At 41.2% G+C, this 18,833-nt stretch overlaps 1 protein-coding gene and 1 pseudogene across 1 annotated transcript in view; one reads left to right on the forward strand and one right to left on the reverse strand.

Moving 5' to 3' along the window:
- The first annotated feature begins 3,402 nt into the window (after window positions 1–3,402).
- LOC133049359 (ATP-binding cassette sub-family C member 4-like) overlaps window positions 3,403–18,833 on the forward strand; it is a 297,052-nt gene continuing 281,621 nt past the window's right edge. Inside the window, exon 1 of the mRNA XM_061133336.1 lies at window positions 3,403–3,569. Coding sequence (XP_060989319.1) covers window positions 3,496–3,569 — 74 coding nt within the window. The 5' untranslated portion in view covers window positions 3,403–3,495. The remainder of the gene's footprint in view (window positions 3,570–18,833) is intronic.
- Window positions 5,562–6,059, reverse strand: LOC133049712 (small ribosomal subunit protein uS15-like; annotated as a pseudogene).

An 18,833-nucleotide genomic window follows, 5' to 3' on the forward strand; every position in this document is an offset into this window, starting at 1 on the left:
CACATCTTATTTATCCACTCATCAGTTGATGTACACATGGTTCTGCACACCCCTGATATACTTTTTGACTCTTTTTGAATAATGCTATTATGACTTTGTATCAGGGTTTTTGTATAGACATACGTTTTCATTTATCTTGGGTAGAAAACTAGGAGTAGTATTCCTAGGTTACATGGTACCTTTGTGGCTGTACTATTTTACATTCCTACCAGCGATGTATGAGGGTTCCATTTTCTCTACATCCTGTCCACTTGCTATTGTCTTTTTAGTGATAGTACTGAGCCATTTAAGATCAGTCATTGTTCATTCGCTCAGTCATGTCTGACTCTTTGCGACTCCATCACACTAGGCTTCCCTGCCCTTCACCATCTCCCCGAGCTTGCTCCAACTTATATCCATTGAGTTGGTCCATTAACGTCAGTAAACAAGTGCAGATAGAGGCCTGATGACATCGTCCCCATGTTTTATAAGCTTGTGCCTGGCCTAGTGGTCGTGTACCTAGAAGGGTTTCATTTGTTCAATGAATGAAAAAGAAAACAAACAACATTTTCTTGTATATTGCCTTAACACCTAACATTTTTTACAAAGTGTATTCACAATTTCTAAGGCTTACAATAACCTTGTAGGAAGTAGGAAAACTAAGGGCTTCTCATTTTAGACCTGAGAAATTTAGGTAACAAGCAAAACATCAAGATCTCTGGTCCCTGGCTTCATACCCAGTATTCTCTGTACAATTCAACACTGGTTCTCAATATGTCTACTAAAAAGCATATTAGTTAATGGTCAGAAAAAATGCTAAGACATTTCAAAAGATCTTAATTTAAAAAAAGACGAGAGAATGGACTGAGTGTATTTAGCAGTGTGGAGATGGCTAATTATGATCCTGAGATAGTAGTGGGGACTGGAGACAACAGTCTGGGGCAGTCTGACAAGGGAAGTCACTAAACTTCCAACTTCAGCAAGAAATTTCTTCATCTTTGAAGTAGAACTAGTAACATTTACAGGGCTGGAAAATGTAGGCAATGTCAAAGAGAATATCAAAGAGAACTGTAAATCAGAGGTGAGGACTGACTATGAATATTGTAGATTGTGTTATTTGAGAAAGAACTAGCATTAGAAAGCAAGTAATTGAAAAATTACAAATTTCAGCTCTCATTGTCTTCCTTTTTATAATAGAAAATTTCAAACATGCATGAAATATCAAGAAAATAGTATAGTAAGCCCCTATCATGCCCATTAATTTAAAATTATCAACATTTTGCCATTCTTATACATTTGACTTAAAAAGTATTTGAATACATTAAGGCCTTCCTCAAAAGCCATTTTCCTCCAAGCTTTATTGAGGTACAACTGAGAGTCAAAAATTGTATATAATTAAGTTGTAGTCTGCTGACTAGATATATGTATATGTTGTGAAATGTAAGCATACTTTACATTTTATCCGTTTTCACTTTTTTTTCTTTTTTATGTTGAAAATACTTAAGATATACTCTCTTGGAAAATTAAAGGTATGCAAGTACTGTATTGTTAACTCCTGTACAATCAGTTCTGTAGAACTTATTCATTTTTGAATGACTGAAGGTAAAAGCCATTATTAATAGCAATGTTTTAGCCAAGGTAGATGGGCAATTATCAAATAATAACATGATCTGGTTATAAGCACCACACACTTTGATCTTTCTTCAATTAGGGTGAAAGGGAAGGGAAGCTGCTGAGCTAGTAAGACAGCCACAGTCACTCATTCAAACAGCACATTCTAGCCACTTTTCACACACACTGTCCATCCACCAGTGAGAGAGACCATGCTGTCTCTCTCCACCATGAGACAGACTCAATCTCACTTGAGTCTAAATCAGGATTCATCATTCACTGATTTGAAGACCTTGTCCTTGAGCCTCACTTTTCTCATCTGTAAAGTAGTGATGATACTACTTTCTTGAATAGGGCATTGTTAGAGTTAAGAATGAGGTAAGGCCCCCAGAAAAGCATACGGCCTGTGCTCTATAACATATGCCACTCTTATTCTGCCAGGCCCTGAGCTCATGATGAAAGAAATCATAAGGCAGCCTCTCTCTTCCCATGTTCTCCTTTCCAAATCCAAGAGGGCAGCAAAAACTCACAGAGATCTCCCCCACACAATACAACATGTGAGATGCCAAATGTGTTTCCCAATAACTGCATGAATTCATCTTCCAAAATCATTTGAGCTTTTCTAACCTTCTGTTACCTTTCCTTAGGTGTTTGTAGCTCAACAAACAAACTGTGTTAAACCCTACCATTGTTTGAGGTCAAACGCTTGGCCATAAATTGTGTATAACCCAAGTTACTAAGCTGGAGGCAAAGTGAGGCCAAACAAACCAAAACATAGGAATTCAGAGCAGAGAAAGATTTACTGTAAGGGCCAAGGCAGGGAGTACAGGCAGCTCATGCTCAAAAGATCTGAACTCTCTGATGGATTTCAGGGGAGGCTCTTTAAAAGCACAGTGAGGAGGAGAGTCCAGGGTGTGTGATCAGCCACTACTGCTCTATTCTTTAATTTAACAAAGCTAGTGTCCCAGGGTTTAGCATCACCAATCCTTAGGACCCTGCCTGTCAGGGTTTTTGCTGTTAACTGCATCTGGTGGGGTTTTTAGCAAAACAACTCAAGATATGCATCAGACACTGTTACTAGGTTCTTCAGGGAGGAACTATAGACTGTTATATGGCTGATCTATTTTTGATAATATGTTCACATTCTTTTAATCATTAATCCTAAGTTGGCCTTTTGTGGCTCAGGGGAGGCCTGGGAGAGAAAAGCTTTTCTACAAGACACAGCAGAGGAAAAGGGCGTGGGGAGGCGCACATACCCTGGGAAAGGGGCTGCTCCACTACAGTTCTCCCACAGTGCCCTTTTTTGGTCCTGATGAGGGCAGTTTGCTCAGAGGTCGGGCTGCTATCTCCTTTTACCAGCTTTCTCTAGGTCTTATCCACAGCTGAAGGGGGCGTTTCTAAGCAGCGGGGCGTGGGGTGGGGGGTGGGGGGTTGGGTGGCAAAGTCTGTGCTCCCTCTGCACCTCCTCGGTGGTTGTGTGGGCTCACAGCAAGCACTTTGCTAGAGTCTGAAGTCAGGTGAGTAGGTTGGGGCGTCTGGGAGGACCCAGTCTGGCGGGTAATTCACTTACCCACCTCTATCAGCTGCCCTCATGGCCTTGCCTTCCACCTGTGTGGCTCCTTGCAGTGTCCTCCCTAGCCTGGGCGTGGGGGTTGGGGGTGCCCCCATGGCTCCCGCCCCGGGCACTCCTCAGCTGTGGCAGAGGCGCGTAGCGGGCGACCAGGAGCGAGGGCGGGGCCCGACAGGCAGCTGGCACTCCACTCCCAGAGACGCAGGTGGTTCTCAGTTCGCGCCAAGCAGACCGGCGAGGCGGCCAGGTCTCCAACGTCTCTGTCGGGCCCTACAGGAACAGCGGCAGCGACTGCAAGGACGGCCACGACCCGCACCGCACCCTCGGCCAGCAAGATGTTGCAGGTGTTCCCGGAGGGGAAGCCCAACCCGCTGCAGCACGCGAACCTCTGCTCACGCCTGGTATTCTGGTGAGCGCACTGCCTTAGCTGAAATGCATGGCCGAGCCTAACGCTGCAGGCGCTTTTTCCCGGACCGAGGGTCGGGAGAGGGGGCGCTTTCCGCTGGCGCTCCTACTGCCGAGTTTCTTGCTTTTGGTGGAGCCCTCCCACGCCGGCGGAGTGATTTCTGCCTGCGCCTGGGCGCGCGCGCGGCGGGAGGGAACCTGTCGGAGGTGGGGAGGGTGCCAGGGCCCCGGTGGCTGGGGCACATCTCTTTCCACTCGAAGGCCCGCTAGTCCCCAGTGCTCGGGAGCGGGAGTCTGGGACGCTGCCCTGGGAGAGTCACCGCCCAGCTGGAGGACTGGATCCCCACACTCCATCCTTAGCCGGCTTCCCCAGTTAGAGCTCCGGAGGAGTTCGCAGTTCTGAACTGAAGTTGCACTCGTTTACCCTCCAAGCAAGCAGCTTATGAACAGCTTCCTTTATCTAATTAGGGCCCTGGACTGTTGTTACCTTCCAATAATGTCCCCGCCTTTTCCCATATTCCTTAGGTGACAGCTGAGTTCCAACTTCACCCGGCCCCTTCGTCCCTGTGTCTATGACCATGTCTCCTTCTCTCCCGGTACACCTGTTACTGTACATCCCGGTATTTGATTGTGGCAAATTTCATGTGGGTGAAAAACAGTTATTTTGTATTTAACGAATGCAAACAGTATTCTTGAACACATTTTGCCTTTGCCTGGGACACACAGCCCCGACTGAAGAATGTATTTGGCCAGCCCCTTTTCTTAATTTGGAGTAGGAAATGGCAACCCACTCCAGTGTTCTTGCCTGGAGAATCCCATGGACAGAGAAGCCTGTCCATGGCTGTCAGGCTCCAGTCCACAGGGTCACAAAGAGTCAGACACTACTGAGCGACTGAGCATCTCCTTAATTGCTAGTAGTTCTTTCTCCTTTGAGGACAACTTTGGGGATGGGGTCCCTGAAGCCTGTGGGGTCTTATCTTTAGCCTTTAGGGAAGTGGTACATGGTCTTGAAGCAGGTGGTCCTGCTACCTAGTTAGACCTCCTTCTCCTTGCCCCAGGACAGGCCAGTAAATTGGGAGAGGGGTTGTTTGGGCAAGGGTTAGTCACTTTATTTGGAAAGTCAGAAGTCTGAGTAGACTGCAGATTAATGTCCTAGAAAACCATCTTACCAAGGTCTGTACACTAGTTTCTTTTATAGAACAAAAAGGAGGGAAGTGAAGAGGTAAAGTAGAAAGGCCATTTGTTGTTGAGTTGCTAAGTCATGTCTGACTCTTTTGTAACCCCATGGACTGTAGCCCGCCAGGATCCTCTGTCCATGTGATTTCCCAGTCAGGAACACTGGTGAGGGTTGCCATTTCCTTCTCCACAGGATCTTCCCCACCCAGGGATCAAACCCACATCTCCTGCATTGGCAGGTGGTTTCCTTATCACTGAGCCACCTGGGAAACCCCCAAAGGTCCTAAGTTACTGCAAATATCTCCTAGTTTCCTCTGAGAGGGGATGTGTTAATATCTTTTGTCCTGCAGCCATTCATAGATGGTCTGGGTCAGGATGTTTCCTGTTAGCTAAACAGAGGTATTTTAATTTAACATTAAGACTTGAGGGGCCATTATGTATACTTTGAGCTATAGACATCCCTTTCCTGATCAGCTTGTAGCAAAGTCAATAGAATACAAAAGCTAAAATAAAAGAAACAGGTCTAACATGGAATCCAATTTTTTCTTCACTATTATGGTCCTGTCCGGGAGTCCTTTGTTCTTGAAAGCACTGAAGGTCCTTGAGCTGGGAGGAAACATAGATGAAAAAGGGCTCAGAGGTGAAACTCTTCTCCCACTGTCTTAGGCCATGCTGTAGGGCCTGCTGGGATTTTAGTTCCCCAACCAGGGATTGAACCCAACTCCCTGCAGTGGAAGTTCAGACTCTTAACCATTGAACCACCAGGAAAGTTCCTGAAACTTCAGGTTTTCTTTCTTTCTTTTTTTTTTTTTCTGTTAAACAATGATTTTATTGCTTTAGTACAATAGACAAATTTATGCAACCAGGGCAGAAGCTGTGGATGACTCGTATTTCCAGTTGGGGGCAGGACTCGTTTGGTCTTGTAGTATCGAGCCAACCAGTGAATACGGCTCTCAATCAGAATCAGACGGAATTTAGCATCTTTATCCTTTCTGTTCCTCTCCAGATGCTTTCGAACAGCAACAGCTTTCTTAATTAAATGATAGAGATCCTCGGGGAGGTCAGGAGCAAGTCCTTTGGACTTAAGAATTCTCAAGATTTTGTTGCCTGTCACAAAACGTACTTGTGCAACACCATGAGAGTCTCTCAGGATCACACCGATCTGGGAGGGAGTCAGGCCTTTCTTGGCCAGTTTGTAGATCTGCTCCTTCACGTCGTCAGAAGTGAGCTTCAGCCAGGTGGGGACGCTGCGGCTGTAGGGCAGAGCCGACTGGGACAAGCCCTTCCCGGGAGCGTGCATGCGACCCATGATGGCGGCAGTGTGGTAGCAAAAGCTCAGGTTTTCCATCTAGTAGCTGAGGCTATTAACTAGGTGGGTAATTATTAGATTTTTTTTTGTGCTGAGAACACAATCTTCTCGTCTTTCCTACATATTCTGATATTTCCTTTTTATGGGATCACCTAGGGGACCCCAGGGGGATCCATGTTAGACCTGTTTCTTTTATTTTAGCTTTTGTATTCTATTGATTTTGCTACAAGTTGATCAGGAAAGGGATGTCTATAGCTCAAAGTATACATAATGACCCCTCAGGTCTTAATGTTAAGGGGATGGGAGTTCTTATGCTTTTTTCCATTGTAGTGTTCAGTTTGTGTAGCTGCCTCTCTGGGTCATTTGGTGGCCCTTAAGGAAAGAGGGGCCTAGAGGAAGGAATATGGATGAAGTTACCTTAAATGGTAACAAAGTAGGCAACTGTCTCCTTAACTCCAGGCAGTGCTACAGTCAAAATCTTGGCTTTTTCTGCCTATAGATGCCAAATAAAAAAATATGGAGACAGAGTTTGGAGGGAATAGAAAGATGGCTTTAAAAATCAGCCCGCAGAGGGGAGAACACAGCAGGCTAATGCCTCAAGAACTATGTACCCCCACCCCGGGGAACCAAGAGACTTTATATAGCCTGGCTCTTGTGGTCTTAGGGTAAATGATAAAGTTCAAAGTAATGACGTTTTTGGGCTTCCAAGGTGGCACAGTGGTAAAGAATTCACCTGCCAATGCAGGAGATGCAAGACAGGTGGGTTTGATCCCTGGGTCAGGAAGATCCCCTAGAGTAGGAAATGGAAACCCACTCCACATTCCTGCCTGGAAAACTCCATGGACAGAGGAGCCTGGTGGGCCATAGTCCATGGGTTTGCAAAGAGTCGGACATGACTGAACATACACAGCACAATGAAGTTTTTGCATTTTTTTCTTCCTGCATTATTTCAAAACAGTCGCAGCTGGCATCAGGCAGCCTGGTAATTGGGGTCCACTTGTCTCTGATTTTTGGCCTTCAGTCTTCTTTCTGAAATGTAAACAACTGTAAAGGGTAATTTTCTGTAAGAGAGGTCAGGGAGAGCAAATACCAAGTGCAGGGTGTAATTTACCTAGTATTAGAGGGTGATAGGTTAGCTTCTGGTTACACTACAGGTTAGTAACAGTTAAAGTAAAACCAAAAGTGATTACCTCTTTCAGGCCTGTCCATATTTCTTCCCTAGACTCTTCACTGTTCTTCTTACTTCCCTTGCTTTCAGGAGAGGAAAAACTTCGTTTCTATTTTTTTTTTTTCCATTTATTTTTGTTAGTTGGAGGCTAATTACTTTACAATATTGTAGTGGGTTTTGTCATACATTGACATGAATCAGCCATGGATTTACATGTATTCCCCATCCCGATCCCCCCTCCCACCTCCCTCTCTACCTGATCCCTCTGGGTCTTCCCAGTGCACCATGCCCGAGCACTTGTCTCATCCATCCAACCTGGGCTGGTATTTTTGCTGCAATAGCAGGGCAAGGAATTCTCCAAGCGTTTCTGTTTGTGAGTTTCAAAGTGTATGTGCTTGGAAATGGGAAGGTGAGGACTTCTAATTTTGGACTAGGAAACTGTGACCCTGAGAGACCTCTTTGAATTGTTTGTTTGATATTTGATAGTAATAACACTGCTGCTGCTGCTGCTAAGTTGCTTTAGTCGTGTCCGACTCTGTGCGACCCCATAGATGGCAGCCCGCCAGGCTCCCCCATCCCTGGGATTCTCCAGGCAAGAACACTGGAGTGGGTTGCCACTTCCTTCTCCAATGCATGAAAGTGAAAAGTGAAAGCGAAATTGCCCAGTCATGTCTGACTCTTCATGACCCCATGGGCTGCAGCCTACCAGGCTCCTCCGTCCATGGGATTTTCCAGGCAAGAGTACTGGAGTGGGTTGCCATTGCCTTCTCCAGTAATAACACTAGCTGTGGATAATTAAGTATGGATGATCAAAGCTCTGTTCTATCTTATAATCCCTCTAGTGGGTATTTCTGCAAAGCTGGGAACTCTTCAGTTTCCATTAATAAAAGGAGTTTGTATTTCTCCCTGTACCTTTGAAATGGGAATCTAAGTTCTTGTTCATGGAGCCCAAGAATGAACTTCATGAACATGCAAACACTCATGGTAGCAAGCAAGCAGGATTTATTTTAAGGTAAAGAGAAGTACAAAGCCCCAGCATAGACACTGAGGGTGGGTGAAGTGCCCAAAAAGGTGAGAATTATAGCAGTTTATGCCTTTATTAGTATTGATCTGTTCCTTTTTGGTTGGCTCGTGTTCCTGACATATGTAATCTCTGACCAATCAGTTTGAAGGCCACTATGTACAGTTTGTCATCTTTATGGTTTTTTTTGATCCCGAGTTTTTCAGCTTTTTTAAGACGTTGAGTTGCCATTCCTGTGATTCTTTCTCATGACCCCAGGCCACTGTTTAAGGACAAGATGTATGGGTTAAGAGTTAATGGTCCATCTGATATTTTTCTTCTTGATAAATTGGACAGCAGTTAATGATTGTCCTGTCTTGGATCTGGATATTTTATGACCAACCAGACAGAGGTGGCATTCTTTTGGATGCCTGGAAACTGGAACAGCAAGTATAGCTTTAGGTTAATGGAGTGAGATGTTTATTTGAGAGAGTTGCAATTAAAAAATGGAACCGAGGTCTCAGACCTACACTGACTGTCTAGCTATTTCTACCTCACCTTGAGAGGTAAATAATCTACTTGGGCTCTCAAGGGGAAAATAATAGAGAAAGTCCTTTAAAATATATTTTTTAAGCAAGATATTTATATTTATTTATTTATTTGGCTGTGCTGGGTCCTTGTTGCTGCATGTGAGCTTTCTTTAATTGCAGTGAGCAGGGGCTGCTTTTGAGCTGTGGTGCATGGGCTTCTTGGGAGGTGCCTTCTCCTGTTGTGGAACACAGGTTCTTGGGCATGCGAGTTGTTGTAGCAGTCAGGCTCAGTAGTTGTGATGCTCAGGCTTAGTTGCCCCACAGCATTTGGGATCTTAGTTCCTGGACTAGGGATCAAACCCCTGTTTCTTTTCTTTTCTTTTTTCTCATTTATTTATTTATTTATTTGTTTTTAGTGTGTAGACCACATGTTTTAATGAGTTATATAATTTTATAATAAATGATACACATCAAACCTACTGAAAGATGTTTTAGGGAAAATTAGTATAATTAATATATTCAGTTGGCAACAGAGCTAAGATAAAGCTACCCTGACCTTTTATATTTAGATATCTCTTATTTTTTTCCCCCAATTATTTTTATTAGTTGGAGGCTAATTACTTTACAATACTGTAGTGGTTTTTGCCATACATTGACATGAATCAGCCATGGATTTACATTTGTTCCCCATACCAATCCCTCCTCCCACCTCCCTTCCCATCCCATCCCTCTGGGTCGTCCCAGTGCACCAGCCCTGAGCACTTGTCTCATGCATCCAACCTGGGCTGGTGATCTGTTTCACCCTTGATAGTATACTTGTTTCAATGCTATTCTCTCAGGACATCCCACCCTCGCCTACTCCCACAGAGTCCAAAGTCTGTTCTGTACATCTATGTCTCTTTTTCTGTTTTGCATATAGGGTTATCATTACCATCTTTTTAAATTCCATATATATGTGTTAGTATACTGTATTGGTCTTTATCTTTCTGGCTTACTTCACTCTGTATAATGGGCTCCAGTTTCATCCATTTCAGAACTGATTCAAATGTATTCTTTTTAATGGTTGAGTAATATTCCATGGTGTATATGTACCATAGCTCCCTTATCCATTCGTCTGCTGATGGGCATCTAGGTTTTCATGTATTTGCTAGCCATCTGTATGTCTTCTTTGGAGAAATGTCTGTTTAGTTCTTTGGCCCATTTTTTGATTGGGTCATTTATTTTTCTGGAATTGAGCTGCAGGAGTTGCTTGTATATTTTTGAGATTAATCCTTTGTCTGTTGCTTCGTTTGCTATTATTTTCTCCCAATCTGAGGGCTGTCTTTTCACCTTGCTTATAGTTTCCTTTGCTGTGCAAAAGCTTTTAAGTTTCATTAGGTCCCATTTGTTTATTTTTGCTTTTAGTTCCAATATTCTGGGAGGCGGGTCATAAAGCATCCTGCTGTGATTTATGTTGGAGAGTGTTTTGTCTATGTTCTCCTCTAGGAGTTTTATAGTTTTTCATCTTACATTTAGATCTTTAATCCATTTTGAGTTTATTTTTTAAATTTTTTTAAATTTTTAAAATTTATTTTTATTTTTTTAAAGTTTTATTTTTTCCTTGTATTTTTATTTGTTGGAGGCTAATTACTTTACAGTATTGTAGTGGTTTTTGCCATATATTGACATGAATCAGCCATGGATTTACATGTGTTCCCCATCCCGATCCCACCTCCCAACCTAGATGCCCATCAGCAGACGAATGGATAAGGAAGCTGTGGTACATATACACTATGGAATATTACTCAGCCGTTAAAAATAATTCATTTGAATCATTTTGAGTTTATTTTTGTGTATGGTGTTATAAAGTGTTCTAGTTTCATTCTTTTACAAGTGGTTGACCAGTTTTCCCAGCACAACTTGTTGAAGAGGTTGTCTTTTTCCCATTGTATATCCTTGCCTCCTTTGTCGAAGATGAGGTGTCCACAGGTACATGGATTTATCTCTGGGTCTTCTATTCTGTTCCATTGATCTATATTTCTGTCTTTGTGCCAGTACCATACTGTCTTGATGACTGTGGCTTTGTAATAGAGCCTGAAGTCAGGCAGGTTGATTTCTCCAGTTCCATTTTTCTTTCTCAAGATTGTTTTGGTTATTCGAGGTTTTTTGTATTTCCATACAAATTTTGAAATTATTTGTTCTAGTTCTCTGGAAAATACCGTTGGTAGCTTGATAGAGATTGCATTGAATCTATAGATTGCTTGCGGTAGTATACTCATTTTGACAATATTGATTCTTCCAATCCATGAACACGGTGTATTTCTCCATCTATTTGTGTTCTCTTTGATTTCTTTCATCAGTGTTTTATAGTTTTCTGTGTATAGGTCTTTTGTTTCTTTAGGTAGATATACTCCTAAGTATTTTATTCTTTCTGTTGCAATGGTGAATGGTATTATTTCCTTAATTTCTCTTTCTGTTTTCTCATTGTTAGTGTATAGGAATCCCAGGGATTTCTGTGTGTTAATTTTATATCCTGCAACATTACTGTATTCGTTGATTAGCTCTAGTAATTTTCTGGAAGAGTCTTTAGGGTTTTCTATGTAGAGGATCATGTCATCTGCAAACAGTGAGAGTTTCACTTCTTTTCCTATCTGGATTCCTTTTATTTCTTTTTCTGCTCTTATTGCTGTGGCCAACACTTCCAAAACTATGTTGAATAGTAGTGGTAAGAGTAGGCAACCTTGTTTTATTCCTGACATTAAGGGAAATGTTTTCAATTTTTCACCATTGAGGATAATGTTTGCTGTGGGTTTGTCATATATAGCTTTTATTATGTTGAGGTCTGTTCCTTCGATACCTGCTTTCTGGAGAGTTTTTATCATAAATGGATGTTGAATTTTGTCAAAGGCTTTTTCTGCATCTATTGAGATAATCATATGGTTTTTATCTTTCAATTTGTTAATGTGGTATATTATATTGATTGATTTGCAGATATTAAAGAATATTTATATTCCTGGGATAAAGTCCACTTGGTCATGATGTATGATCTTTTTAATATGTTGTTGGATTCTGTTTGCTAGAATTTTGTTAAGGATTTTTGCATCTATGTTCATCAGTGATATTGGCCTGGAGGTTTTTTTTTTTTTGGCATTTTTGTCTGGTTTTGGTATTAGGGTGATGGTGGCCTCATAGAATGAGTTTGGAAGTTTACCTTCTGCAATTTTCTGGAAGAGTTTGAGTAAGATAGGTGTTACTCTTCTCTAAATTTTTGGTAGAATTCAGCTGTGAAGCCATCTGGTCCTGGGCTTTTGTTTGCTGGAAGATTTCTGATTACAGTTTTGATTTCCATGCTTGTGATGGGTCTGTTAAGATCTTCTATTTCTTCCAGGTTCAGTTTTGGAAAGTTATACTTTTCTAAGAATTTGTCCATTTCTTCCAAGTTGTCCATTTTATTGGCATTGAACTGCTGGTAGTAGTCTCTTATGATCCTTTGTATTTCAGAGTTGTCTCTTGTGATCTCTCCATTTTCATTTCTAATTTTGTTTATTTGGTTCTTCTCCCTTTGTTTCTTGATGAGTCTAGCTAATAGTTTGTAAATTTTATTTACCTTTTCAAAAAACCATCTTTAACTTTACCTTTTCAAAAAACCAGCTTTTAGCTCAAACCCCTGTTTCCTGCACTTGCAGGCAGATTCTTAACCCTGGGCCACCAGGGAAGTTTTGAGAGAAAGGCCTTTTTAAACTCAAGCATAAAAACTGAGATCTCTGGTTCCATCCTTATGTAAAAATTAATTCATAAATGAGCTCTACTTAATTGACTTAGAAGTAAACCCTTACAAGTTAAATACTACTTGCAGATTTTTAAAACATTGGCCAAATATATTGCAGGTTCATATGATCTGGGGAAAATTTAGTTCTGAATCATGTACTATTGAAGCTAGCTTAAGCTTGTTAGTTTGATTAATATAGGCACTTGTCAATAAGAAAAATAACTTGATATGATAAAAGGTAAACTCTATAGCAATACTTATGTTTTGAAACTGTCATCTCAAATCTCTCCAGATTTTGATAACCTGAAACTAAAGTTGAATGATAAGAATTCATTGACTATCTGTGCCATTTCAAATAGGACAAAATATTGGAACATTTGTTGCTGGGCAGGTCTAAGTTTACCTACCTTTGTTTGCCTTGTTCGGAAAGGAAAACTAAACCATAGGTTTCCAATCAGGAAGTCCTGGTATGACAAACAGTTCACAATTACTTGCCACTTGGTTTTCACTAGGAATTAATAAGATTTTTAAGAGTTGAGGATGCTATTTTAAATATGTGACTAAAGCTGCTAAAAATAATAAAAAAACATTTCAGTATATAATAGGTAATGTATTTTGAGTAGAAAAAGGAGTTTTGTACATGGTTGAGCTGAGGTTAGGTTAAAATTAATTAAGTAAGTGGATTTTGTTATTAAAAGTAGGCTGGTACAGGACTAGACTTGTTTCCACTCTGCTAAGAAAATAAGTTTTACCTAGAATACTGCTTTTGATAACAGATTTTGTGAACTTCCTTGCCTTTAAGCAATCTGTATTTGTTTGTAAATATTCACAGTGACCTAGGATTCTGTTTTTTAAAAAAATTATTTACTTTTGATTGGAGGATAATTGCTTTACAGTATCATGTTGGTTTGTGCCATACATCAACATGAATCAGCCATAGGTATATATATGTCTCCTTCCTCTTGAACCTCTCTCCTACCTCCCACTGCATCCCACCCCTCTATGTTGACACAGAGCACCAGTTTGAGCTCCCTGAGTTGTCATACAGTAAATTCCCACTGGTTATCTATTTTACATATGGTAATATATTTGTTTCCATGTTATTCTCTCAATTAGTCCCATCCTCTCCTTCCCCCACTTTGTTCACAAGTTTGTTCTCTATGTCTGTGTCTATACTTCTGCCTTGCAAATAGGTTCATCAGTACCATCTTTGTAGATTCCATATACATATGCATTAAAATATGATATTTGTTTTCCTCTTTCTGACTTCACTCCGCATAACAGGCTCTGGGTTCATCCACCTCATTAGAATAGCCTCAAATGTGTTCCTTTTTATGGCTGAGTAATATTCCATTGCATCTATGTACCACAACTTCTTTATCCATTCATCTGCCGATGGACATTTAGGTTGCTTCCATGTCCTATCTATTGTTAATACTGCTGCAATGAACATTGGAATACATGTGTCTTTTTCAGTTATTGTTTTCTCAGGGTACATGTCCAGTAGTGGGATTGATGGGCACAGTGGACTATGGTTCTATCTGACCAAATGTTTTGAAAACTTTTTTGTATTTTTTACAAACTTACTACCAAATTCCAAAGTTCTTTTGACTTCAGCTAACTTTTGGTTGCTTCAGAGAGCCTCTGAACCATCTCAGAGAAAAAAATTTTAACTAGGATTGCTTTGTATGTTAAATTACACAGGAAGCATTGTCAAAGGAATGTTAAACCCCTCAGATTATATAGTATGGAAAATATTATTAATATAAATATATTAATATAAACATAAATCAATATATATTAATATAAACATAAATATAGATAAATATAAATAATGAATATATAAATATAACATAACAGAAATTATATATAGGTTCTAAAATTTGTGTATCTCCTGATAAAATGTTACTAGTCATAATTCTAGTTATTACATTGTAATTAGGTGTTTAACTGTGCCTTTTAACTCTGCTATTTATAGATAGTTCTGATGCTTTAGCAAAATAGTGCTTCATCGTCAAGAAGCTTCATAGGGCTTTTGACAAGTGCAGATCTCTGATAAATTTCAAATGATACTGCTGAACTGGTACCACATTAAAAATCCTAATGGAAAATTTGATGGCTTCTAAAGAAATTAAGAAAGGTATTGATTACCAAGTAAACTGGTGAATGTGGTTATAATGTTTATTTATTTATTTATTTATTTCTGGAATGTTATTGGTTTTGATCTGTTTTCCAGATATAGGGAAGTCCTTCCCCTCAAGTTACTCATGACTTATAGCAATTTGGTAAATTATCCCTCTGTGAATAAAATGAAACAGTTTTCCTTTTTTTGAGGTGGGGGGCTGGTTCCTCCAGAAACTGGAGACCTTTGGGTTCTAAGTAGCCTTACTTACTCTGCATATAAGTTAAATTAGCAGGGTGACGATATACAGCTTTGATGTACTCCTTTCCATTGTGCCATGACCAATTCTAACTGTTGCTTCTTGACCTGCATACAGGTTTCTCAGGATGCAGGTAAGGTGGTCTGGCATTCCCATTTTTTAAGAATTTTCCAGAGTTTGTTGTGATCCCCACAGTTAAAGGCTTTAGCATAGTCAATGAAGGAGAAGTGGATGTTTTTCCAGAATTCTCTCGCTTTTTCTATGGTCACAGATATTAGCAATTTGATCTCTGTTTCCTCTACCTTTTTAAAATACAGCTTGAACATGTGGAAGTTCTTGGTTCAGGTGTTGTCAAAGCCTGACTTGGAGAACTTTGAGCATTATTTTGCTTGTGTGTGAAATGAGTGCAATTGTGTGGGTCTTTGTTTACTTGGCCAACTATCTCGTTTCTTTCTTCACACTTGACTGGTCCTTGAACCCTCCCCAAGATTATGCCAAGATGGATCCCACAGCAGAGGCCTATAGATGCATGTCTGTACTTATTATGGAATGAAGTTCCCTCCCTTTTTGAACTCCAAGGAGCCTTCTGTGCATGTGTGGAAGGGAAAGTTTTCCTTGACCTCACGAGTGGGCACCTTATCTCTTTGCTTTAGCAGAGCTCAGCTTTTACCACTAGCTTTGTCATTGGAGTGTTTGGGTGAGAACAAAGCTTGAATTTTACTTCTCTTGAGAAACACCAGTTGTCTAGCCTGGGGTCCATCTATCTCCTACTTCAAACTGTCCACTTACAAAGGGAGTACAGATGTGGAAACTGCCACTGGTGTCAAGACAGACTCTTTGGAGGCTCTTGTCAGAGAAGCTGATGACATAAGGGGGGATGTGAACTGCCTGAGGGCTGAGATGGTTTAGGCTTTCAGTAACTAGTGATCATGAATATATCAGTCAGTTCAGTTCAGTTCAGTCGCTCAGTCGTGTCCGACTCTTTGCGACCCCATGAATTGCAGCACACCAGGCCTCCTTGTCCATCACAAACTCCCGAAGTTTACTCAGACTCATGCCCATTGAGTCAGTGATGCCATCCAGCCATCTCATCCTCTGTCGTCCCCTTCTCCTCCTGCCCCCAATCCCTCCCAGAATCAGGGTCTTTTCCAATGAGTCAACTCTTCGCATGAGGTGGCCAAAGTATTGGAGTTTCAGCTTCAGCATCAGTCCTTCCAATGAACACCCAGGACTGATGTCCTTTAGGATGGGTTGGTTGCATCTCCGTGCAGTCCAAGGGACTCTCAAGAGTCTTCTCCAACACCACACTTCAAAAGCATAAATTTTTCAGCACTCAGCTTTCTTCACAGTCCAACTCTCACATCCATACATGACCACTGGAAAAACCATAGCCTTGACCAGACAGGCCTTTGTTGGCAAAGTAATGTCACTGCTTTCTAATATGCTATCTAGGTTGGTCATAACTTTCCTTCCAAGGAGTAAGCGTCTTTTAATTTCATGGCTGCAGTCACCATCTACAGTGATCTTGGAGCCCCCCAAAATGAAGTCTGACACTGTTTCCACTGTTTCCCCAATTATTTGCCATGAGGTGATGGGACCAGATGCCATGATCTTAGTTTTCTGAATGTTGAGATTTAAGGCAACTTTTTCACTCTCCTCTTTCACTTTCATCAACAGGCTTTTTAGATCCTCTTCACTTTCTGCCATAAGGGTGGTGTCATCTGCATATCTGAGGTGATTGATATTTCTCCTGGCAATCTTGATTCCAGCTTGTGCTTCTTCCAGCCCAGCGTTTCTCATGAGGTACTCGGCATATAAGTTAAATAAGCAGGGTGACAATATACAGCCTTGATGTACTCCTTTTCCTATTTGGAAGCAGTCTGTTGTTCCATATCCAGTTCTAACTTTTGCTTCCTGACCTGCCTACAGGTTTCTCAAGAGGCAGGTCAGGTGGTCTGGTATTCCCATCTCTTTCAGAATTTTCCACAGTTTATTGTGATCCACACAGTCGAAGGCTTTGGCATAGTCAATAAATGCTAATAGAGTTTTGCCCAGAGCACGCAGTGGTCATAGCAAACACCCTCTTCCAACAACACAAGAGAAGACTCTACACATGGACATCACCAGATGGTCAACACCAAAATCAGATTGATTATATTCTTTGACCCAAAGTTGGAGACGCTCTATACAGTCAGCAAAGACAAGACTGGGAGTTGACTGTGGCTCAGATCATGAACTCCTTCCTTATTGCCAAATTCAGACTTAAACTGAAGAAAGTAGGGATAACCACTAGACCATTCAGGTATGACCTCAATCAAATCCCTTACGACTATACAGTTGAAGTGAGAAATAGATTTAAGGGACTAGATCTGATAGACAGACAGCCTGATGAACTATGGACGGAGGTTCATGACATTGTACTGGAGACAGCAATCAAGACCATTCCCACGGAAAAGAAACGCAAAAAAGCAAAATGGCTGTCTGAGGAGGCCTTACAAATAGTTGTGAAAAGAAGAGAAGTGAAAAGCAAAGGAGTAAAGGAAAGATATTCCCATTTGAAAGTAGAGTTCCAAAGAATGGCAAGAAGAGATTAGAAAGCCTTCCTCAGCGATCAGTGCAAAGAAGTAGAGGAAAACAACAGAATGGGAAAGACTAGAGATCTCTTCAAGAAAATCAGAGATACCAAGGGAACATTTCATGCAAAGATGGGCTCGATAAAGGACAGAAATGGTATGGACCTAACAGAAGCAGAAGATATTAAGAAGACGTGGCAAGAATACACAGAAGAACTGTACAAAAAAGATCTTCATGACGCAGATAATCACGATGGTGTGATCACTCACTTATAGCCAGACATTCTGGAATGTGAAGTCAAGTGGGCCTTAGGAAGCATCACTACAAACAAAGCTAGTGGAGGTAGTGGAATTCCAGTTGAGCTATTTCAAATCCTGAAAGATGATGCTGTGAAAGGGCTGCATTCAAGATGCCAGCATATTTGGAAAACTCAGCAGTGGCCACAGGACTGGAAAAGGTCAGTTTTCATCCCAATCCCAAAGAAAGGCAATGCCAAAGAATGCTCAAACTACTGCACAATTGCACTCATCTCACACGCTAGCGAAGTAATGCTCAACATTCTCCAAGCCAGGCTTTAGCAGTGCGTGAACCATGAACCTCCAGATGTTCAACCTGGTTTTAGAAAATGCAGAGGAACCAAAGATCAAATTGCCAACATCTGGTGGATAATTGAAAAAGCAAGTGAGTTACAGAAATGCATCTATTTCTGCTTTATTGACCTTGCCAAAGCCTTTGACTGTGTGGATCACAATAAACTGTGGAAAATTCTGAAAGAGATGGGAATACCAGACCACCTGATCTGCCTCTTGAGAAACCTGTATGCAGGTCAGGAAGCAAAAGTTAGAACTGGACATGGAACAACAGACTGGTTTGAAATAGGAAAAGGAGTACATCAAGGCTGTATATTGTCACCCTGCTTATTTAACTTATATGCAGAGTACATCATGAGAAATGCTGGGCTGGAAGAAGCACAAGCTGGAATCAAGATTGCCAGGAGAAATATCAATCACCTCAGATATGCAGATGACACCACCCTTATGGCAGAAAGTGAAGAGGAACTAAAAAGCCTGTTGATGAAAGTGAAAGAGGAGAGTGAAAAAGTTGCCTTAAAGCTCAACATTCAGAAAACTAAGGTCATGGCCTCTGGTCCCATCACTTCATGGGAAATAGATGGGGAAACAGTGGAAACAGTGACAGACTTTTTTTTGGGGGAGGGGGGCTCCAAGATCACTGTAGATGGTGACTGCAGCCATGAAATTAAAAGACGCTTACTCCTTGGAAGGAAAGTTATGACCAACCTAGACGGCATATTAAAAACAGAGCTATTACTTTACCAGCAAAGTCTGTCTAGTCAAGGCAATCGTTTTTCCAGTGGTCATATA

Source organism: Dama dama, chromosome 30 (genome assembly GCF_033118175.1).
Source record: "Dama dama isolate Ldn47 chromosome 30, ASM3311817v1, whole genome shotgun sequence".
In the NCBI taxonomy this organism is placed as follows: domain Eukaryota; kingdom Metazoa; phylum Chordata; class Mammalia; order Artiodactyla; family Cervidae; genus Dama; species Dama dama.